This window comes from Terrapene carolina, unplaced genomic scaffold (genome assembly GCF_002925995.2).
Source record: "Terrapene carolina triunguis isolate 2854851 unplaced genomic scaffold, T_m_triunguis-2.0 Scaffold714, whole genome shotgun sequence".
Lineage (NCBI taxonomy): Eukaryota > Metazoa > Chordata > Testudines > Emydidae > Terrapene > Terrapene triunguis.
This window is the reverse complement of record NW_020665065.1, coordinates 16,838,328-16,861,067: the sequence shown is the minus strand read 5'-3', so window position 1 is coordinate 16,861,067 and position 22,740 is coordinate 16,838,328. Positions and strand designations below refer to the sequence as shown.

The 22,740-nt window shown below is 48.6% G+C and overlaps 1 protein-coding gene across 1 annotated transcript; it reads left to right on the top strand.

Annotated features, from left to right (window-relative positions):
• Positions 1–998: 998 nt before the first annotated feature.
• On the top strand, positions 999–14,164 carry NECAP2 (NECAP endocytosis associated 2). The gene is made up of 7 exons (XM_026660076.2): positions 999–1,171; positions 2,450–2,554; positions 4,963–5,044; positions 7,718–7,826; positions 8,684–8,861; positions 11,271–11,355; positions 12,641–14,164. The coding sequence occupies exons 1-7, from the start codon at positions 1,045–1,047 to the stop codon at positions 12,687–12,689; spliced, it is 735 nt and encodes a 244-aa protein (XP_026515861.1). The 5' UTR covers positions 999–1,044; the 3' UTR covers positions 12,690–14,164.
• The last annotated feature ends 8,576 nt before the right edge of the window (positions 14,165–22,740 follow it).

The window sequence follows — 22,740 nt, the reverse complement described above, 5'->3', positions numbered from 1 at the left end:
GGTGGTCATGTAAAACCTGCATTGTGGTCACATGATGTATTTCAGTAGCATCTTTTATACAATGCAACAGTCTCGAAACTCCTTTGAAGCAAGCCTCCCAGCACTCCTGTGAAAAATGATCCCCATTTACAGATGGGGAAGTTGAGGTACAGCAATGAAGTAAAATGCACCAACTTTCACACCGTGTCAGGTAAAAAGCCGAGAGAAGAGCCCGAATCCTGCCTGCCAATCTTGGCTCTAACTGCTAAGCAATGCTTCCTTCCCCCAGATAGTATCCTACTGTGCAACTGCTTCTTTCAAAGGCCTGTATTTTCAATTGTATTCAGCCCTGCTTTGGAGGACAGGCCTGCAATTCTTTGCCATGGCATGCTGAGGCAAATGTCTGAGCCGAGGACGGCGGCGTTAGGTGGCGATGAATACCACATCTGTCTTCCAAAGCAAAAATCTGTGCAAATGGGATTTCAGCTAACAGAGAGACTTGGGCGGAAAATCCAAGAAGAGAGGTTAAGCAAGCAGAAAGATCTTTCCAAAACAAATCTGCATATTAACCTGACAGTGCCTGGCCTGGATTATGTAATGTAATTTGCTTGAGTCATAGTTATATCCTGCGCCTGAGCTCTGCTCCCCATTTGTTTGTTTAATTTGCCTGTTATGTCCTGCCGTAACCATGTCACTGATCCTCCAAGCTGCTCCCTGTAGGCAGAACCCCATGGCCTTCTGGACTGGTGAAGGGGTCGGCCTGGGTGGAGCAGTTTGCAAGATCAGGGCTTTATATTATAAGCTTTTTTTGGGCAGGGACTTTTCTCTTCTTGTAGGTCTGTAGAGTCCCTACTGCTCTAGGGCAGAGACTTTCTTTTTATTCTGTGTGTGTACAGCGCCTAGCACAGGGGAGCAGTGATCCCTGATTTAGGCTACTACGCAGTAGTACGGCACAATTAATAGTAGTAGCCTAGTAAATTCCTTTATGGTGCCCTAGGCACTACTGCAATACAAAGAGTGATAATAGAGGGAGTTTTGAAGCCTAAGATTTGAGTGACTTTTCTGATGTTAACAGTAATTTTCTCCCGCAGAGCTGCAGAGTGGCAGCTGGATCAGCCATCATGGAGTGGCAGGCTGCGGATAACGTCCAAGGGGAAGATGGCTTTCATTAAACTGGAGGATAAGAATTCAGGTAAAGGGAAAGCCATACAGCATTCATGTACTTTACACCTAGGGTTTCTCCCCTCCATTTCCTTCAGGAAGGGGCTCCCACCTCAGGCAGGCCTGTCCAGCCTTGTTAGCTATGGTCAGGAATGATCTTAAAGAGAAATGCCCAGGGCTGGAACCTGAAAGATCCCAGATGTATGGTGACGTTAATTGGAAACTGGGTACTGGAGTGTTTTTACAAGCTGGAGTGGTGCTAAAACCGGAGAGGCTGCCTGCTCAGTGGGCTTCTTCCTTTCCCTGTCCTGTAATTATTTGGCCAGGGCTGCCACTTGCCATGCAGTTTTGCTGTGGGCTTTTACGCTCCTTCATCTTGTGCAGTGCGTGGGTGTCCCCGCAATAGGTGCCTTGGAGAAAAACTCACTTCAGTAACAGGATTGGAGCCGCTGTTGTCCCCATGTGGCAGAATGACGTCATGTGGGTGCTGAAAGGTGCCTTGGAAGCTAATAAAGAGGCTGGGGAGAAGGAAGCTTTAGAAGTATCTGCGGTGTGAAATGAGCCAGGTCTGTGCTCCTGGTAAAAAGCTGCAGGTCAACAAGTGGGAAAACCCGTCTGGCTCTAGCCTGTGAAGTCCACAGAAAAGAACTTTCCATCTATAGCCCTAGCCCAATAATTCTCCTCCTTCCCAGAGGGAGGCTGCTAGCCCTTCCTGGGTAGTGGATGTTACAGCAGAATGTTAGGTGTCGCTACCGTGGCTTAACGATGTGGTGCTTTTGTGTTCATAAGCAGATGTACAGACAACTGCGTGAGTGGTGCATCCTGGGAAACACACTTCTGCTAGGCTGGGGTGTTCATTATAATTCTCCCTTCTCCCCAGGCAGGGACCTTCATCACTGCAGCCCTCACTCCATGTGGCTGCCTCGGGAGTCCCATTGTTCTCCCCACACCAAGTTCAGGTCAGAAAGGGGTTGATCACTGAAGAGAAACAGCGTTCTCTCTCTCCCCTCCCCAGCCCCAATTGCCAGTAAGTGTGTTCATTCTGTGTCAGTAGCTGTGCTAGAAGAGTCTTGTTATCTAAAGCTGGAAGAATTGAGGGGTCTCAGTCTAAAAGAGGAAATGTGGTCGAATTGTTAGAACCCGGAATGAGAATTCCTTAGATCCTGGGGATAAAACCTACCATTCAGAAGTGTTGTCACGCTTAATTCATTGTGTGTAAAGTGCTGTCTCTGTATGTGTTGTATCCTGATGAAGAATGGGGGAATACTGGGGTATTGAACGATTGTGTGTTTCCTACTCTTGTTTCTAGGAGAACTTTTTGCCCAGGCACCTGTGGACCAGTTTCCTAGCATCGCTGTAGAGGGTGTGACAGATTCCAGCAGATATTTTGTCATCCGGGTTGAAGATGAAAGTGGTATGGGCAGTGTTCAGATCACTTTTCTTCTGCAAACTGACGCATATAAATCTTGGGGAATAAGTTTCTTTAGCTGGTTTCCATTATTATTATTCTGATGTGAAGGGTCCTTGATTTGAAAGGGATAAATATACATTACATCTAAAGTACAGCCTAGAAGTGTAGGGCAGTGGATTGCACAGGAGATTGGCAGGATCAGGAGCCTTTCAGTCCAGATCCATCTTAAAGTCAATAATTATCAGAAATTGTTACCGTCAGACTGTGGTTCAACCTCCTGCATGAAATGACTTCTTTGTCTACACTAGAGCTGATCGGAAACAGGACCATGTTATGTCGGAAATTGCAGTTCCGTCAAAATTGAAACACTTCGCGAAATCATGTAAATTTTGCCAAAATTTAGTTTTAGAGAAAAAACAAAATAAAAGTTCTGACAGTGTCAAAATGTCCCATTTCCACATCCTTGGTGCCAAACACTTAAATTTTTTGTTTAGAAATTACTTTTCATTTTGAATTTTTTAAATGTTTGTATTATATATAATCTATAATACAAATCTAAATTGAAATAGTTTTGATCAATCCAAAACAATTTTTTCTCAGAACTTTCCTTTTCAAAGAATTTCAGAAATGTTGGGGTTTGTTCCAATTCAAAACAAAGTCAGATTTCAAAATGCTTTGTGAAATGGGGTTTCCATCCTTCACGCAACTCTAGTCTACACACTGAATCAGTTAAAAAACCAATTTCGTTAAGCTGTGCAGACCCCTGTGTGGATAAATGTATATTAGTTTAAAACTGGTTATGTCAGTTTAGTTTATGCATGTAAATTTACCAATAGAAGCTAAACTGATCTAAGACCAATATAAGGGTACATCTACACTACAGGGGGGAGTCGATTTAAGATACGCAAATTCAGCTACGTGAATAGCGTAGCTGAATTCGACGTATCACAGCCGACTTACCCCGTTGTGAGGACGGCGGCAAAATCGACTTCTGCGGTTTTTTGTCGGCGGCGCTTACTACCACCTCCCCTGGTGGAGTTAGAGCACCGATTCGGGGATCGATTGTCGCGTCCCAACGGGACGCGATAAATCGATCCCCGAGAGGTCGATTTCTACCCGCCGATTCAGGCGGGTAGTATAGACCAGACCTAAGAGAGTTCACACACAGTTATGCTGGTTTAATGAAATCTGTTTAAAATTGCACCTTTAATTAAACTGGGGCAACTTTGTGTAGACCGGGCAATTGTCCAGTTTGTAGTAGGAAGTGACACCACAATACAGAAAGCATTCTTGATTGGCATTCTCAGCCGAGAGGCCAAGGCTAAAATAGGCCACAGGTCATGGGCGAGAAGCAAGTGGGAGACTATAGGGAAACAGGTACTAGTGCTGGCTATACTGTATCATTTCTGTGGATAAACAAACTCTGTCTCCAGTGCTGTCAACTTAACACCCTTCACCAATATTAAATCCACTTAATTATTTTTAAATGAGTTTCACGGAACCATCTCAAGGTTGGAAGATTCCAGGCCTAGATGTTTTATAACCTGAATAAAGGCTGGCTGTGGTGCAGGGTAGAGCGCTGGCTATTGCAATGGGAGGAGAGCCTGCTTTCTCTTAAGTGTGCGAGTGAGAGAGAATATAGGGGAGAAGGGTGTCAGTGGAAGGTCCTGAAAGGTAAATTTAAACTGCTGAACAATATTCTCAGGGCTGAGGGGATAGGCTTCACTTTAACCATAAAGGAACCAAATGATGATCCATACCTATTGCAGGTGGCTGTGGGTGCCACAGGGCGCCCAAAGAAAGGCATTTACTAGGGATTCTGATTTACTTGTATTGCCAAAGCACCTAGAGACGCTAATTATAGACCTGGGCCCCCATTGTGCAAGGTGCTGTACGCACACAGAACAAACCCAATGGCAAAGGCCAGGGAGAATGCTGAGGTGCAGCTAGATGTCACTGAACAGTGTCTTCTTGTAGTGGAGAGTTCATGTCGGATATCTAATACTGCCTCCACTTCCCTTCTCCAACCTCCTTAACCCTTGGAGGGGGAAAGCTAGCCTTTAGCCCATGTGATCTTGGGACAGTCCTGACGCTGGAAAGGTCCAACCTGAAAGCCAGCTTTTGCATCTTCATTTAGAATAAATTGGAAACATTGGTCAGCATTGTTGGATAGATTGGCCCTTTGATCCAGCTACCCTGTAGAGGAGAAACAAACGCCCCCAGCTGGTAGGCTGAGCAAAGGCAGAGGCTAGGACGAGAAATCGAATTCAGCTATTAAATGTGCTCTCCTGAGTCCTAAGAGAATGGCAGGGCTATGAAATGTGTGAAACCACAATGCAGGGAGAGCGAGTGTCTCCTTTTCACTTGTGGAGGGTTGTTACTTTATTATTGAACTCTCGTTTGTTTCCCAGGGCGCCGTGCGTTTATCGGAGTTGGATTTGTAGACCGAGGGGATGCTTTTGACTTCAATGTAGCCATTCAAGACCACTTTAAGTGAGTTTTCTTCTCTTCCTTTGCTCTCTGGGCTGGGTCATTTCTGTGGCATTCGCACAGTTGTCGGTGTTCTCCGAAATTGCTGCAGTTGTAAGCTGTTAGCTCTCGATTCACTAGGGAGGGGAAGCATGGTCAGGGGAGTGTCACGGGGCAGACGGGTCCTGTTGAGCCAGTTCAGTTCCCTTCTTTGTACAGAGAAACAAATGTGGAACATTTTTGTCTTGCCAAAATTTCCCGAGCCCCCCAGAGGGGGAGTAGGACTTATCCCTGCTGGGCCCTCACATGCCAGACCACATGGGTTCCTCCCTGGCTGCTGTTTCCCCTTTGTCTCCTTCCTCCAAAGCGCGACCACCTCTGAGAGGCTTGAATGTAGTTCTAACCGCTAGCAGAAAATGAGGCTGTGCATTAGCCCAAGGCGGTTATTTGCTCCTTCCTGTGCTGCGGGCCTGTCAGGATGAGCAGAGCAGTGAGAAAGTGACTGAGCAACTGCCCCTTGCAGGCATCGGACATGCTGGCTGATTCGGTTGGGCTGTTGTCACTTTGAATAGCAGGAGTAGCTTTCTCTGCGCTGCTTCCCTGCGTGTTACTGCAGCTGGCTGGTCCTCAGGCCACATAAGCATATTGAAAGAGCCACTACTGCACCCAGGCAGGCTTTAAAAATGAACTTGGTAACATATTCCCTTAAAACAGCCTGCTGGCTTTTTGCACACTTTCTTTCCTGCCCATTACCATGGTATCCACCGAGCTGCTTTCAGGAATCCACGCAAGTCAGATTTGTTTAAAGGGACAACTCAAAATGGCCCCTGTCACAGCTGAGAGTGCTGACCTCAGGGCAGACAAGGCAGAGAGCCCAAGCTGGTGGTGTGTTCTGTAATTAGATTTCACCAAGCCAGTAACAACTGTGAACTCCTGACACACAATAACAATCTTACCATTGAGTCACACACAGTCCGCTTAGGCACTCCAGTCTGTCTTGCCACCCAGGCAAGCTGGACTTAGTGACAGCTGGTTGCCATACACCACAGCTCACAAAAGATTCAAGTTGCTTCCAGTCCCAAGAGAACAGTCACTTACCCCAGGTCAATTTGTACCTGAGATCTCACACCCAAACCAACACTTGTAGCCAATCTTATAGTCAACTAAGGATTTATTAACTAGGAAAAAGAAATGAGTTATTTACCACATAATATATGGAGATATACCTATCTCATAGAACTGGAAGGGACCCTGAAAGGTCATCAAGTCCAGCCCCCTGCCTTCACTAGCAGGACCAAGTACTGATTTTGCCCCAGATTCCTAAGTGGCCTCCTCAAGGATTGAACTCACAACCCTGGATTTAGCAGGCCGATGCTCAAACCACTGAGCTATCCCTCCCCCACAAATGAGTTAGTCTGTGGTTCCAAAAGGTGACAGAGTTGTAATACTCTATCAGTACTGAATGTCTTTTAGGGCTCACCAGGTTGACTCTGGGAATCTCTGCTTCTGGTTCCCATCTCCAGCCCTGTGAGAGTCAGAATATTTTCTTGTGTCCCTGTTTTATCCCCGTCTTCCAACTTTCAAGCTGATGGGCTGGGTTTTCTTGTGCGTAGCACTTTCATGCGCGTGACGGGGGCCATTTACCAAGTCTTTGTATCGTGATGTTCCACAGTGGCCCATTTAGTTTTGATAGTCCTTCTTGATGGGCGGTAGACCATTCCTCTGGGCTGGGTTCACAAGTTCAGAGCAGTCATTTTTACAGTTATAAAGCAAAACTTGCATATCTTCTTATAGCATGGGATACAGACATGACAAGTTAAATTAATGCATGCAGCAACTTACAAGCATCCCTTAGAGTCTAAACGCATTCTACAAGTCTAACACCTATCTTGAACAATACTAACATACAGGTGAGCTGGTCTGATTTCCAGTTGTGACCTACAGTCTTGGCAAGAGCTGGCACCTGGTCTGCCAGCATCACAGCCCCAACTGAGAATTTATAAAAATAAGTTGTTATAAAACCTGGTGATTTAGCTGAAAAATACACAGCATAAGTAGGTTGGTTTTGAGCAAATAAGTTTTCCCCTGTAGAGTGTGCGTTCCAACCAATGCAGTGTGTTAACAGCAGAGCTGACTGAATAATTGAAATTTTTTTGGTTCAGTGACCAAACCAGGGGGTTGGAATTAAATTCATTTTCGGTTTGAAACTAACTTTTGTGGTTTCTCACTGAAACAAAAAACTGAAAGTTTCTGTCAGGCAGAAACAATACTGTTCGAATATCTATTCACAGCAACAGTTTTGAAACCATCTGTTTTGACTTTTTTCAAAACGAACTGTTTTGATGTTTCCAGGATGTTTGTTGGCAGAAACTCTTTGCTGAATTTGACAAGTAGCTTTGGTGCCCCCCAAATGCATTATGTGGCAAATAGTAAAAATTTTGTCCCGCTCTAATTGACGGCCCAAAAAGTGAAACTGGCTTCATTGATTTTAACCGTCAGGCCCAGAGAAATGCAAAAAAAACAAATTGGGTTTTTAAAATTCGTTGTTCAGACTGTGCTGGTAATGTAAGAAACTCAACTTGTTTCCAATATGGATTTTAAATGGCCTGCATTCCTTGTAGCAGCACTGCACTTAGCCATGAGCAGCTCTCATATGTGCTCTCTCCTCAGTTTACACCTGTCATTTTCCCCGTGCAGATGGGTTAAACAGCAGAGCGAGCTTGCAAAACAAGCCCAGAACCCAGATCAGGGACCCAAACTAGACCTGGGCTTCAAGGAGGGACAGACCATCAAACTGAACATTGCGGTGAGGTGCTTTTCTTGGTTAGCCTGCTGCTTCCACCAAGTAAAACTTCCCCGGCACTCTCCTTAGAGGCAATCCCAGCGTTCATCTTGCCATATGTAGTTTGATTGTAGAGTCTATTGTTTGAGACACATGGAAGCTCACCTTTACAGGTGCGTACGGCTGACTTACCGGGTACCAGCCCTCTAAGAATGATCAGTCTGGCTCTGCCAAAGCCAGATAGTTTATTGGTTGCAATTCTGATGAGGTCGTAGCAGTGTGATGGGGTTTTGCTAAAATTCCAATAACCCTGTGCCCAGTCACACCAACATGTTAGATGGGGAATGTTTCCAGACCATCTCCCGGTTCTCTTTTGCTAAATTCAGTTTTAGTAAGGGGCAAAATATGACCTGCTTTAGCTAGTGGAGGTAGCCACAGCCGGCAGCTCTTCTTCCTCCCTCCCTCCCCACTCTCTGCCTGGGCTGCAGGGGGGAAGCACTGGAAATCCGGTTGCTGGAGGAATGTTAGTGTAATGCATCCGTCAGGGTGTGTGTGTTGTGTCCCCCTCTGCTGGATCCACAGAGGATGGGAGGCTGTGACCCCTCCCCACTATAGAACTGGGCTCTAGCTCAAGCTGTATCGGCTCATGCATTTGGCACTGGAGGTCCCTGGTGATGGCCAAGATGGCAGCGGGACTTCAGAGGGAACCAGCCTCTCTCCTGCCCCGCCCTGTGCTCAGCAGCATAAAAGAATCAGCAGACGTCAGAGGCTTCCCATGAGCGATAACAACTGGAGACAGTTGTGCCAAAGCACTGTCTGATGCTCACAACAGCTGCATTTAAGCTGACGTTAGAAGTTGTGAATTTTTCATTTCCCTTTAGAACATGAAGAAAAAAGAAGGCGCAGCAGGGAACAGCAAACCGCGCCCAGCGGGGCCTGGGGGCCTCAGCCTGCTCCCACCCCCTCCTGCAGGGAGATCTCCTGCTCTGATCCCTCCTCCAGGGGAGCAGCTTCCAACATGCCCTGCGGATTCCCAGCCAGCAAGCGCCGCTAACACAGGTCTGTGTTCATGGGCAAGCTTCATTTTCTTTAGGTCTATTTATACCTGCCAATGCTTCTTATACGGTGCCCATTACCATGGTATCTGGGAGCATGTCTATGGCGCTTCTCAGCACAGTGTGAGAGACATCAAATTACCTCTAGGAAAGACGGTTTTTTTTCTTTTTAAGCCAGTTCCTTTCACTGACGGGCTGATTCCTTCCAGTTTGGGTATTGTTTCTACGCTGTTTAGGGGGATGCTTGTGCCTTGTGGTGAGCTGTGAACATGGCAAGATTCAGGATCAGGCTGGCAAGTTTGTTCCGTGATTGCAGAACTCACTGGATCCTACACCTTTCCCCAGCCTCACAGGATTCAACCTGGCCTCTGTCAGCTGCAGCATCCCAAATGAGTGTAGCACATGGTGGGGAACATAGGGAGAAGACTGCCCCTCAAGTAACTCAGCCCTGGGCCATCCAGGGCTTTGAAGAAAGGTCTTGAACTAATCCTAGCATTCAACCCGCAGCCAACGCAAGGGGCTGGTGTGATGGGTTCACGAGTTTTTGACTCTGTTTAAATGGTGAGCTGCTCGCCTGCTGCAGTGTCCAGATACCTCCCTGCACCATCCCCACGTAATGTGAATTGCAGTCGTATAGTGCTGATGTGACAAATGCATTGATCACTTTAGCGTTGTAAGAAACAGGCGGCTGAAAACCCTTCTGAGGACACTTTAGTGGGGCTCAGCAGCACCTGAGAAGTTGGCCAGTTAGAATCATAGAATATCAGGGCTGGAAGGGACCTCAGGAGGTCATCTAGTCCAACCCCCTGCTCAAAGCAGGGCCAGTCCCCAGACAGATTTTTACCCCAGTTCCCTAAATGGCCCCCTCCAGGATTGAACTCGCAACCCTGGGTTTAGCAGGCCAATGCTCAAACCACTGAGCTGTCCCTCTCCCCCTAGTCGTGCAGCTAGATCTAAGCAGACTCGAGAGAGGCTGCTTGAAGGGAGCTGACATGCTAACTAGCTCAGGTAGTAGATCTGATACGATCAGACTAGTTGAATCGTCGTCACCCAGCTATCACACTGGTGGTTAACTGGTGAATGGAAACCACATAGACTAGTCAGGCCCAGTCCCGTCATGGCAGAAGTTAACACAAAACTTCCTCTTTCCTTGAGACATTGCAGCCTCCATTTAGCACAGTGACGAAAGGGAGGCTAAAGCATCAGCATAGGAGCTAACAGAGGTTTCTGTCCTGGCCAGTCATAGTATAACAAACGTGTGGCATTATCATGTGGTTTCTGATTGTTACCACCTCCTCCTTGCTTGCATCTGCATGGATTATAAACATCGCTTCCCTTGGGAACTCCTGCACATACCTTGAGATGGTAGACGTGTCTCTGGTCTCTTAAGAGACCACCTGTTTATGCCCACATGGTACCTTCTGCCATCCAGCTAAGGAGCCAGTTAAATCTTACTGCCAAGGGAATTGCTCAGGTCGGATCAATATGGTCACTTGGGTTTATGCAGCTGTGTTTCCAGAGCAGGCCTGTGAGACAAAGCTCAATGAAGCTGAACAACATGTTAATTTCACTTCCCCTGTCTCGTCTGCGGTGCACTAACTCTGTGCTGGACCTGGGATTATTTTTGTGCCAGTGCCAAGCTCTTGTGATCACTTTTTTTTTTAACTGTGGAAAACCTTTTATTAATAATCCCTAGCTCCTAACTAGTGCTTTTTAATCGGTAGATCTTTGTGAAGCGCTTTGAGGTCAGTATCCTCCCCACTTTACAGATGGGGAAACTGAGGCACGCAGCGGTGACTTGCCCAAGGTCACCCAGCAGGCTAGTAGCAGAAATGGGAGTAGAACCCAGGTGTCTGGGGGATCAGAATTCTGGTTCGTTCTGACCGCACTTTGAGTCTGTGATGGTAAGAGTTCAGCCTGGCAGATGCATTGTGTGAGGTCTGTGAGGCTGGGAATGTCTATTGTATCTCTAGACAGAGGCAAAAATTGTGACCCCTCATCGGTGCCATTTGTAGTGTCACTTTTCAGCATGGAACCAGGCTGTAAATAAACCTGCCCACGTTACGTTTGGCTTTGGCTAATGCCATCAGTCTCCACCTTCCGAGGACACCAGTACTGCTGCTTGGTCTGCCGTAGAGATCTCGAAGAAGCAGCTCAAGGCGTTCCTCTCTCAAGCCAGAAATTGCACCAGTTCAACTAATTGGCTTAAAAAACAATTTAGCTAAGCCATTGAGAAGAGCTAGGTGGACATGGCTAGCTAGGTTTCCATCTGGCTTGTATTGGTTTTATTGGTAAAGATGTGGTGCCTTCCTGGGGCCATAAGGAACTGGGGTTGGTGGGAAATAACTGATGGGGGTGAAATCTGATCTTTCTTTTTTCTTTTCCTTCCTTTGAATTTCCTGGTTGCTGGCAGATGCCGCTTTGTCTTGGCCACAGCCCGGTGGTGCCACCACAGCCGCCAGCGCCGATATCTGGGGAGACTTTGCCAAAGCGTCAGGGTGAGGCCCTTCCTGCTGTTCAGTGTGGTGTGTAGCTGAGTGAGCAGGGGTGGCTGTCTGGGTGGGAGCGGTTACATTGTATTGGCAGCCCTGGAGCGCAAATCCCCATCACCACTGGACAGTTCAGCCTTGCCAGTGACAACGCAAGCATCCTCCGGGGTGCTCCCCGTGCACGCCTCCCCTGAACTAGAAGAGCACCGTTCTCGGGTGAGAAGGGATGGCTGTCCTCGACCCCTCTGTTTAAATTGCCAGCTAGGTGAGGGGTGAGTTAACATGGACATTCATCCATTAGAAACAGGACTGAGTGCTCCTGTATTTGTTGGTGCTCTGTATTGTCCCCTAACATCCCTGTTGTCTGTCACTGCAGCTTGTTCAAATGATTACTGTTAGCGAGCTCAAGCAGGCCCCCAGGGCATCTTAACCACAGGCTTGTCTTCACTAACAAGAAAAGGTGGGTTTACCCTGGGATAACTACCCCGCACAGCCATCCTGCTGGGAGAACAGGAGACAGGGCACTGCAAGGTAAACTCGGTGCGGTCAACACCGGATGTGGGATACAGTGTTGGCCTTGCCTAGCTACCTCCGGGAAGCACAAAAAGTGCCTTGTCTCCATAACTGCCGCACCTTTCTCACTGTACAACCCCCCTTTCGAAGCAGTGATGATAAAGCCCGAGTGTGAACTAAGGGTCTGTCTTCACTGCAGTTAGCCTGGGTGACTGGTAGTGGGTTAGTGTAGCCCGGGTGTGAGCAGCCCGTCGAGTTACTGTGTCCTCACTAGTGCTGTGCGCCCCTGTGCATGTTGCTAAGACTTCTGGGGACACAGTCCATCATTTTTTGCTGAGCTTCTCTCTGATTCTTTCCCAGTGAATTGTGGGCAAACTTGTCTGTCCTTTTGGGCACCCAGGAGAATCATGGGAAGGCACTGGAGGACTATCAGCATGATTTAGCCTGCATCCTTACTGCAGAGTGGGGGGTTCCCAGCCCCAAGAGAAAGCAGCACCCAAGCTCTAACTCTCTCCCGCAGCCAGGCCAGCTAGCCCAGGTTTAAAGCCCCAACAAACTTGGGTGAGAGGGTTTTGTGGGAGGGGGATGGGGCAGCACCTTAGTAAGAGCCCAAGTTAACTCCGCAACAAAGACCGACCCTAAGAGGGGTTTTGGTTTTGATCTCTGCAATATATGTCAGCTTGGCCAATGTTCACAAAGTAACCAGCCCTTCAAGAGGCAACCTGCAGCCTTAGCCCAAACCACCTTCAGCATCTCAAAGCATGGTTTTGTTTCCTTCCAGGTCTGCATCTAACCAGAACCAGCAGAGCCCGGGCTGGGTTCAGTTCTAAACCAGACACCCTGTCTGCTTTCCCGTGTGGATGCTGGGGAAGGAACCTCTTCTCTTCACTGTGGACCAAAGCCTGGGGGGAGCCCCCCTGCACCCTATCCTCTGAGCTAACAGGCCACTTCAAGAGAGCCCAGTCAGTCCATGACTGGTTGCAGCCTTTGTAGCTTTCTTGGGCATTACAAGAAAGGGGTGAGAGCTATGCAAAAACCAAAAAGTGCCCTGTGACTGCAGTGTGGAAATAAGTGCCCCAGCGCTGGGGAGTGTGGGAGAGGGATGCCTTAAACTCTGAACTCTCAACAGAAACCAGCAACCCCAGCGGCTGAGGCTCTTAATTCTGCTCTGAGATCACAGCAAACCATAGAGGACTATAAACCTGGAGGGGGGGAGCGATTGTCCCCCCACTTCTCCAAACCAGCACACTGTGGTGTTTACAGATTTCCAACAAGGATGCTTTTGCGTATCGCTTCTTCCTCCCTCTCCTTATTTGCAGCCTGTTGACTAATGTAACTGAGGATAGCCAAAGACAGTAACTCGACCTGGTCCCCAGGTGCTTTATTAAAGAGCTGGTGGTGAGAAGGGAGCGAAGAGCAGTATCAGAAGACTCCAATTTGGATTAAATCTTGTTAGCATTTGCTGTCTGATGTGCTAATGGGCTATGCAATGCAATAGATGTGGAATGACACGTGCAGCAAGGGATCTGCAGGGTTAACAACTGGCGACCCCTGCCACGGCAGCTGGGTACTGCCATGAGATGCCTCAGCTGTATGCCAGAGCACTTCTCACCTTGAATAGTTTGTTGTTGGGGTGGTGGTGGAAGAAATCCTCCCCATCTGGCAGGGGGCAGGACAGTGGGATTGATATAGAGGCAGCAAGACCTTTAATGCTGCCAAGAACTGTTCTAGTGTTGTCCTTGCCAAGACTTTTCAACAGCAAATTGTTGCATGGCTTCTGAAGTGCTGCCTTGTCACTGAGACGTGCCTCTTTGAAAGGTCCTCACAACCAGCCTGGGAGCTTCTGAGCACTTAGATTAACTACAATAGGTAACTCTGATGGGGAAAAGCTGTTAATTGGACGACTCTGGTTAATTAGCTGTATCTGAGCAAAACTCTGAAATTCCTTATAAGTTTTCATGCTTTGCTATTAAGTCTCTGACATAGCTAGATGCAATGAAGGACAGAGCTTTGGTTGCCTTTTTTATGGAGCTGGGCTTAAGATTTCTCTTTTAAAAAAATATTTTCTTATCTATTTATTTCGAGGTGAAGGCCTTTAACAGTATGAAGTCCTGCTATTTTTTTTAAGTGTTCCAACTTTGTCTTTTTTTTTATTATTATTATTTCAAACTGGATGATGAGGATTTGATTTCTGATATTTAAAAAAAATTCCTGAGAATGTGTTTAATTTTGCCTCTTTGAGCCACTGGAAGAGCACCTAGGAAAAACAGGTGGGAAATGTAACATTAAATTAACAATAAAATGTTTTGAGGGTAAGTAGGATTCCTGTTTGTTTTCCAGAGTTACCTGACCTGGATTAGATAGGCTCTGCTGTGATTGTAGGAAATGATTCCCTGATTTATCTTCTTACTTCTTCCTGATATAGAGAAGGGTGCAGCTGGGCACCAGAAGTATATGCACTGAAATACCAAGGCCGTTGCCAAAAGTCTGAGGGCATGGGGGGAAGGCACAGTAGAAAAGTGCTGGATAACAATGACCTTAACATCTAGCACGACCATACAGCACCCAAGTGGACGGAAGGGTACGAAGAACCTGACAAGGTGGTGGGGTCTGTTGAACAGCTGGAGTGATGGCTGGCAAGGTGGTCTCCTATGGTGGTGAGAAGAATGAATTGGGTGGAACATTCAGGGTGTAGCATTTACAAGGCAGCACGTAACCACCAGTAGCATAGATCTGGCTTATACCCTACCCTGCCTCCATTGCCCTCAAGTGTCAAACCCCCCAAGAGTGAGGGCAGTGCCGCCTGTCTCTTGCCAAGGAGCTAAGAGCAGAAGTGAGACTCCTGCACAGATGGGAACTTTGGAAAAAATGTGTCATCTGGCTGGCGCCTCCTGCTGGGGAGAGATCATAGCCTCCTAAGGGCCTGAGCTGAAGCCAGTGGAAAGTCTCCCTTTGTGTTCAGTGGGCTTTGAAAGAGCGAGTGTGTGAGGAACACTGGTTTGGACTGATTGGACAAGCAAATCCTCTGCCCCATCTGCTTGCCCCGTCATGAACCCCCTCTTGCTGCTAATCTGCTGCTGTGTTAATTGGCTAATAAAGCCAGAAGGGAAAGGCCACTTTCTAATGTTGAGCAAGGGAGAAGGGCTGGGAGAATCCTGGAGCCCTGGGATATCCAGCTGGATTATTAGAGACATGTTATACCAGTGAGTCTTAGACCACATGCAGTGTCTCTAGGCTCATCCCTCTTTTGCCCCGGAAGTGAAAGCAATTTTTGCTCAAGACTGCTGAGGGCTTCACGGTACAAATAGACACAGACTCTGCCCTGAAGAGTTTACAGTCCAAGGCCTTGATCCTGGAGATTCTTACCTGTGAACAGTGAGTGGGCCAGGTGGCAGGGTAATCTGCCCTTTAAGGGCAGTACTTCCCACTGGTCATCTCTCCCCATCATATGGTGTGGCCCTTTAAGGGTTTGGGGCTCCTCAAGCTGTCACCTCTCGGGCAGAGACCCGTAGCTCCCTCCTGACGAGGTCTTTCCGGGCTCTGCCGTTCCCTGCCTACACTGAGATACCCAGCAGGACAGAGTGCTTAGAGCCCAATGTCTCTGCTTTGCTTTCTCTTTGAAGGTTATGAACAGGGTAATTGTTTTTTCTAAGCAAGCACCTTTATTCTTAAGGTAAAAGCATGACAGAGAAAACTAAAAACAATAAAAGAACCTATATGCATGCTCATAAGCTTACCAGATATCACCCCCTGTCTACAAAAGGACTCTGGTCCATTTCAGTCCTTCCACCTCTCCCCTGAGGAGTGGGGCCCTCCCCTGGGAGAGAAGGTCCTGTCTGTTGGCTGGATCAGAAAAAAGCCTGAGTCAGTTTAAACGCAGGCTGTTTATCCCCAAGCCCCCTCTCTGCTGGACTTGGGAGAATCCAGTTTGCCCGAGTACAAGTGAGCCTCTGCAGGAAATGGTGCCTCTCTGGAGGTGTTACAACCTGACAATCACCCCCCACTGTTCCTAGTCCCTGGGGAGCCATGGTTACTGTCACTCAGGAATTCCTGACAATCCCTGGCCCATAGTGATGCATAAACATTAGTCCTTGACACTAAGTGGTCACACTTGGCAGGTGTCATTTCCCTCTCCCCACCCCCCAACTAGAAGTTTGGGATTTAAAAAATAGTCACTTGTGAGTCTTAGGGATGGGTTTGAATCCTTCCTTGGCACAGGGAACGGGTCTGGGTGGGCCAGGGCCAAAGAACAGTGAGTGAGGAGTGGAGGCGTAGGGCAAGCGTCCTGAGACTTCAAATCAATGACAGCAGCTAGCATCCCGCACCGTTACTGACGCGTTCATGGCCACAGTCGTGATTAATCTGTAGCACTGGCCGGTTCACCGAAGCCATCTGCGGACAGAGAAACCCTTCCCGCCAAGTCAAAATTTATGAACAAAAACTGGCAAATCCTGGGAAAACCTGACTGCTCTAGCAACGTGCGGCTGATTGGGCAGACAGGTTTTGTTTACCAGCCGCCCTGCGGAGTCATAACCCCTAGCAGCTAATGAGCTTAAGGCGGGCAGCACGTAGGACGACAGGCTGAGTTATGGTGTGGGCGGCTGGGCTCCTGGTACCTGGTTACCAGGAGGAATTCAAGGGGTTAGTGTGGCCATGCAGGAGCAGGCAGTGACCTTGTCCAACAAAAGAGACCTAACCTGAATGTCACAGCACTTCAGCATGTGCCGAGCTCTATAGTAACCAGCCCTGGGAGAGTAACCAACACGCCAGCAAGCCCCAGAGCAACCTAACAGAGAGATCACTGCAGGTGAGTGCGGGCATGAAGGGGGAAGGAGAACGTGAGGTTTAACACTGATTGCGCTCTGGGGCTGTGGTGGGAGCAGGGGCCGCCTGGTGAATGAGGGGTTAAATCCAGCTCAGCTTCCCTCCACCTGAGCAGGTGCTCAGGGAAAGGGCTCTGAAGGTGGTTGCTTTGGAGACAGTGGAGGGGTTTCTTAGGGAGTTTTAACTTCCCATTGCCCTTTCTGCTGCAGCTGTTTGATGTCTTGTTAACACTTCTCCTCAAGGATCAGACCTCGCTAACTGCAACTGGCCTGTTGTCTGCTGCGTCGCCCCACCAGGTAAACAACGCTGGGGAGGAGAGTGGATCTAACCCATCTCTGCAGAAGGGAAACTGGCCAGGGTGTCAGTCTCCCTTTGTGAAATCCAGAGGAGACAATGTGTGTGAACAGTGCGTACAAACGTCCAGCAGTGGTACCATGTGACAGTTGGGGTTCTTGGAAGTTCAGGTGTAGCCCAGGCAAGAGGCATAGAGGGCAGGCCTTTTCAGCCAAAGCAAGGATTTTATTAGTGCATCTTTTTGGCTGTCGCACAGAAATGTATCCCTCACCAAACCCCTCCAGCAATTTCTAAAATAAAAGGAATTAAAATACAGTTTTATCCCGAACCAAAATCGATCTTTGTTCAGCACTAAGAGGGTGCGTTGACACTACAGAATTTCACCCTGCTGAAACTGTACTGCCACTAGCAATTGTGTAAGACCAGTGACTGGGATGAGTTTCATGCTATCAGGTTGAAGACCCCTGTGTGAGCTTAGTCTACACCCCATCATTTTCACCGTCGCTAGCTCTTGTTAGTTGCACTGCTATTGGCAAACGGTTCTGCAGTCTGCTAGCCCAGGCAAAGCAAGCTGTGGTTCACCTGGGTATAGATCTCTCTCTCTGTAGCCATGCCAGCTTGTGCTGGGCTACTGTGCGATCTCTCAAACGAAGCAGGGCCAGGCTTGGGTCGACTGTTGGCTGAGAGACCTGCAAGGCACAACCTTGGTGATTCTCTAGGTGGTGCTCTTCCCTCTGAGTTACTGCTGGCCCAGACGTAGGCTGCTTGGCTGATTTACACATGAGATGCTGCTATTAAAAAGCCAGACACACTATTTTCTTTTTCTGCCAAGAGTTTTGCTCATTAGCGCTCGTGTCTTGGCCAAATTCTAACCTGGTTAACCTGGGCCCGGTTTTGTCTGAGAATGGGTCGTGTATTGCTCTCAAGTAACACTGGATGGCTAGAAGGGAACAAGATTAGAGCCAGTGCTGCAAGATCTCTCTCTCTCTTTGGGGGCAGTGCTTCATGCACAGCCAGTTTCGCTGTTTGATTGATCGTTAGTTTCGCTTCCTGTCTCATGTGCCAGGGAGCATTTTTATATCACTTTTGGTTTCTGCTGCCACATCCTGGGGTTGCATCCACTAGCACAGGTCCTTAGCCTTACGAACTTTCAAGAGGCCCTGGCCAGTGGCTCTGGGATTGTAGGATCAGGGCGTAAATTAGAACAAATTTATTTAGACTGTAAACTGTTTGGAGCAGGGAAAGAGGTTCACCGGCATGGGCTTCCCCAGCTGGGTGTTGGCCGGAGTTTGTGGGCAGGACAGTTCCTTCTTTTCCTCCCTCGAGCCGGGGCAATGGCTAAGAAAAGCTTCTTCTTTACTTCCTAGCCCCCTGCATGGAGCTTGAAAACCGTGGCAGCCAGGGAGGAGGCAGGCATGAAGCAAGGAGAGCTTGTGGTGGAGCTAGGGGGTCTCTTTTGCAGATCCCATGTTAATGCTGGGCTCCGCATCTCTTCCATGCGGATGCTGAAGAGGCCACCAGACAGTTATGGGGAAGTGGGGCGAGGATAGGAGTGGGGCAGGGCCTGAGCATTGTGAATCGTGTTATTTTCAGGCCTTGGCGCTCTCCCTTCCTGGACAGAGAATCAGCTGAGGAGTAGAAAAAGGCACTGATGCACTTTTTGAAAACAGATTAAAACCTTCAGATTTTTCTCTATAAGGAGCCTCCTATTTTTTTAAGCTAGTCAATTTCAAATAAATTCAAGCTGGTGTCCCTTTAAATACATTCTGTGTCGTTAAATACTCCAGGGAGGAAACCATTATAAATTTCCTTTCCTATACTGTTTTATAGTGTTAATGTGGACTGTCGAACATCTGCCACATTCCACCCCAGAGGTGGCTGCATTTTTGCACCATGTGAAATGATTCCTGTATATTGTTTAAGTTCTCTCAAATCCTTTAGGGCGAACACTGACCATTTACATTTCTATAACAATCTGCCACTGCCTGGCTATATAACCATGGGCATGTTTCTGCACCTCTCTGTGCTTTCGTTAGCCCCTATGTATAATATAGGTGACACTTACGTTGACCCTGCTTTGTAAAGTGCTTTGAGATCTACAAATGAAAAGCATTGTTTGTATCCAAAATCTTAATACCTTGCTGGAGAGTTTTATTGCTGTAAAATGTTTGAGAGCTCTGAATTCAGGCCGTGTCATTGAGATGCCTTTAATCAAGAAACTAAACTTGTTTGGAGTGTAGAGTGACCAGATGTCCAGATTTTATAGGGACAGTCCCAATATTTGGAGCTTTTTCTTATCTAGGCTCCTATTACCCCCCACCCCCATCCCGATTTTTCACACTTGCTGTCTGGTCACCCTATTGGAGTGGAAGGGAAATGTAGATGATAAATGAAAGTTGTCATCCAATCAGAGGGACAGAAATTACCATGTGCCATAGCTGACCAATCATACAGCTCAAATAGCCAATTCTGACTATCAAATGAGCAGCCAAATAGTTCCGCCAAAGCATCTGTAGCGTCCAGGTGTTTGTAAAAACCATTGGTTGAATAGCTTTGCATGGCAAACACGTTTGTAAACCTGATGTGAACAGAAAAGTAACAAGCTGAAAAAATGGCTACTTTCCTCCAACACATTGTTTGTAACTGACACCTCCACCAGCTGTAGTGATCTCACGGGACAGGAGGACATGCCGGGAAGTCTGGCAGGTCTCCTGGGCTCCTTCAAGGGGAAGGATATAGTTAAGTAGGAATGGCCCAGTGCTTCTTTAAATGGGTCTTGAAACAGCAGCCTCTAGCTGCCAATATCTGCCTTGTGCATGATGCTTGGGAGACAAGAAGTTCACTTATACGTCGACACAAGCTCAGGAGGATTAAACAGCTTTAAAACCGCAATGGAACATGCACGCCCAACCTCCAGCCGTAGCCTAGTCCGGTTACTGAGGCCTTTCAAGCTATAGTGATCAAGTTATCTGGTGAGAATGTGTTGAATTTCAAGAGTACTTGCAAGGTTAGCCTTTGTTTAATGCTGAGGAAAGTAAGTACATAGAAAGTACCGTGGAGTACTAGATGGAGCTACTATAAGGTGGATGCATAACTGGTTGGAAAACCGTTCCCCGAAAGTCGTTATCAGTGGTTCACAGTCATGCTGGAAGGACATAACAAGTGGGGTCCCACAGGGATTGGTTCTGGGTCCGGTTCTGTTCAATATCTTCATCAATGATTTAGATCAGTGGTTTTCAACCAGGAGTCCGGGGCCCCTGGGGGAGCCAAAAGCAAGTTTCAGGGGGGCCGCCAGGCAGGGCTGGCCTTAGACCTGCTGGGGCCCAGGGCAGAAAGCCGAAGCCCCACTGCCTGGGGCTGAAGCCCGGGGCTCCAAGCTCCGCCACCCAGGGCAGAAGCCAAAGCCTGAGGAACGTAGCTTCGCCGGGCCCCCTCTGGCATGAGCCCCCGAGCAACAGCCCTGCTTTTATATGCAGAAAAACAGTAGTTGTGGCACAGCGGGGCCGTGGAGTTTTCATAGCATGCTGGGGGGGGGGCCTCAAAAAGAAAAAGGTTGAGAACCTTTGCTTTAAATAACAGCCTGTCACATTCTCACTGTTTCCTTGTACTCCCCCAGGCTGTCTGTATCCAGCTGTTGTCTCTTGATTTATGCTTAGATTGTCAGCTCTTTGAGGTAGGAACTTTGTACAGCACCTAGCACCGTGAGGTTCTGGTCCGTGGCTGGGGTTCCTAGGCATTAGGATAATACAAATCATATATAATAATCTGAAGCATGTGCATCCCAAACACAACAGAAGATATTGAGGGACTGGTAGCCAATAAGTGAAACTGACTAGTGCAGATGGGGGGCTAAGCAGGCTACTAAAGAAAGCCAGCAGTAGCCATGGTGAAATGCATGCTAGATGGCAACCATTTCATAATGGCATGTGCTCTTCTGCTGTTAAACCCAGGCACGGATTGGGCTTTCGGTGCACTCCGGATGAGCCAGGAGCCGGTGCTGGACCAGGATGCTGGTGGATGGAGGGTGGCCCCAATCCCCGTGCATGTAGGTTGGACCCAGTTGAGGATTCCAGTGCACAGACTGGCCTCACCGGCTTGGGGGGGGGGCCAAGTCCTCCATGCATGTATAGGGGCCACTGGTGCACAGAGCCAGGAGGATGGGTGTATGGGGCGAGACCCCATGAAAACAAGAGTGGCCTGTACTGGGAGCATCCTGGGGTGGTGGGGAGACCCTGGGGCTGGGGCTTCACCCCCTTAGTTTTGGGAGGGGAGAATGTGGAGTGCACTGGGGGGCAGATGCAGGAGTGGGGTGGGGCCAAGGCATCCCCATGGGGTGGGACATGGAAGGAGGGAGACCCCACTAATGGAGCATGTGGGGAGACCCTGCCCCAGGGGGATTGTGGGGGCAGCAGGGCAGAACACCCCATTTGTGTGGGGTGTCCAGCGGCAGGTCTTCCCCCTCTCTGGGGATTGTGGTGGGAGGCCTTGTGGCTCTGACTGTGAAGGGGGAAGGGCAGGACCAGACCCCTGCTGGGGGCAGCTGCATTTTGCCCAGCCACTGGTAACCCTGTAACCCTCCTTCCCCTTCTCTGCTCTGCTGGCTCCTCCCTAGCTCGCTCCCGCCACACCACGTAAATACAACGCTCTGCAACGGATAGGGGCTCTGGCTCTGAATACAAGGATCCGTGTGACAGGCAGGGCACTAATGACCTCGCCGCCTGTCTCAGTGGCACGCCTGGCATCTCGCACCGCCGGGCAGAAATGCTGCTCAAGAGCTCTGTGTGTGGCTCAAACGCTTGTCTCGTTCCCCCGCAGAAGCTGGTCCAATCAAAGATATCAGCTCCCCCGTCTCCCCCCTCCCATTACAGGGTCGGGAGATTAGACTTATTGATGGACTCTTGCAGGAGAAAGGTTAAATCACAGAATCAGCAACACACACCTGGCATTGTTATTATCTGCGATGTCTTCTGGCGGGATCCCAAGCAAGGATCAGCACGTCACCGGGCTAGGTGCTGACCCCTAGCTCTTATCTAGTGCGGTTCCTCAGCAGATCTCTAAGCGCTTTGCAAAGATTCAGTATCGTTAGCCCCATGTTACAGAAGGGGAAACTGAGGCACAGAGCAGGGACATGACTTGCTCAAGGTCACTCAGCTGATCAGTGGCAGAACTGGGACTAGATCCCAAGTCTCCTAAGCCCCAGGCCACTGCTCTAACCCCTAGGCTGCACTGCTGAAGCGCACACGTGCAAGACAAAAAAAACCGTCCCCCAAAAGCTTGCTGCTATCCCACGTTACCGCCCTTTACGCCTGAGGCCTGTGAGCATCCAGCTTCATGCTGCTGCTTGGGGCGCGTTCCTGCTGCCGTGAACTATTCTGGTTACCGGAAAGCAGGGGAGGCCCGCACAGAGGGATTATATTTGCACAGTCTGAACAGTAATCGCCCAGCCAAAGCGCTGCTGGGGTCTGGATCAAGACTAAAAAGGGTCCAGATTTACCAGAATCCAGTCTCCTTCCCCATCACTGACTCATTGATCTTCCAGCTCCCATGACCTTCCCCCCTCCTTGCCCAGTTCCCGTCAGATGCTCTCGGCTGCCTCGATCCCAAGCCTCCCGCCTTAATCCCCCTGCTCCCTCCTTTCAGGATGTCTGTTCTGCGTAAAACGCATCTCACTGCTGAGCCATCTGCTGCTGGCGTGTTTGTTTATCTGGGTGACGCTGAATTGTTGTGCTGCTTCTTACCGGCAGAGAGGGACCTGCAAAGAGT

Excerpts from the sequence above, each read along its gene's own strand:
- NECAP2 (XM_026660076.2), top strand. The coding sequence starts at position 1,045 with ATGTTAACAGTAATTTTCTCCCGCAGAGCTGCAGAGTGGCAGCTGGAT. Across the intron at positions 7,827-8,683 it reads CCATCAAACTGAACATTGCG|AACATGAAGAAAAAAGAAGG; the intron begins GTGAGGTGCTTT and ends ATTTCCCTTTAG. Across the intron at positions 8,862-11,270 it reads AGCAAGCGCCGCTAACACAG|ATGCCGCTTTGTCTTGGCCA; the intron begins GTCTGTGTTCAT and ends GGTTGCTGGCAG.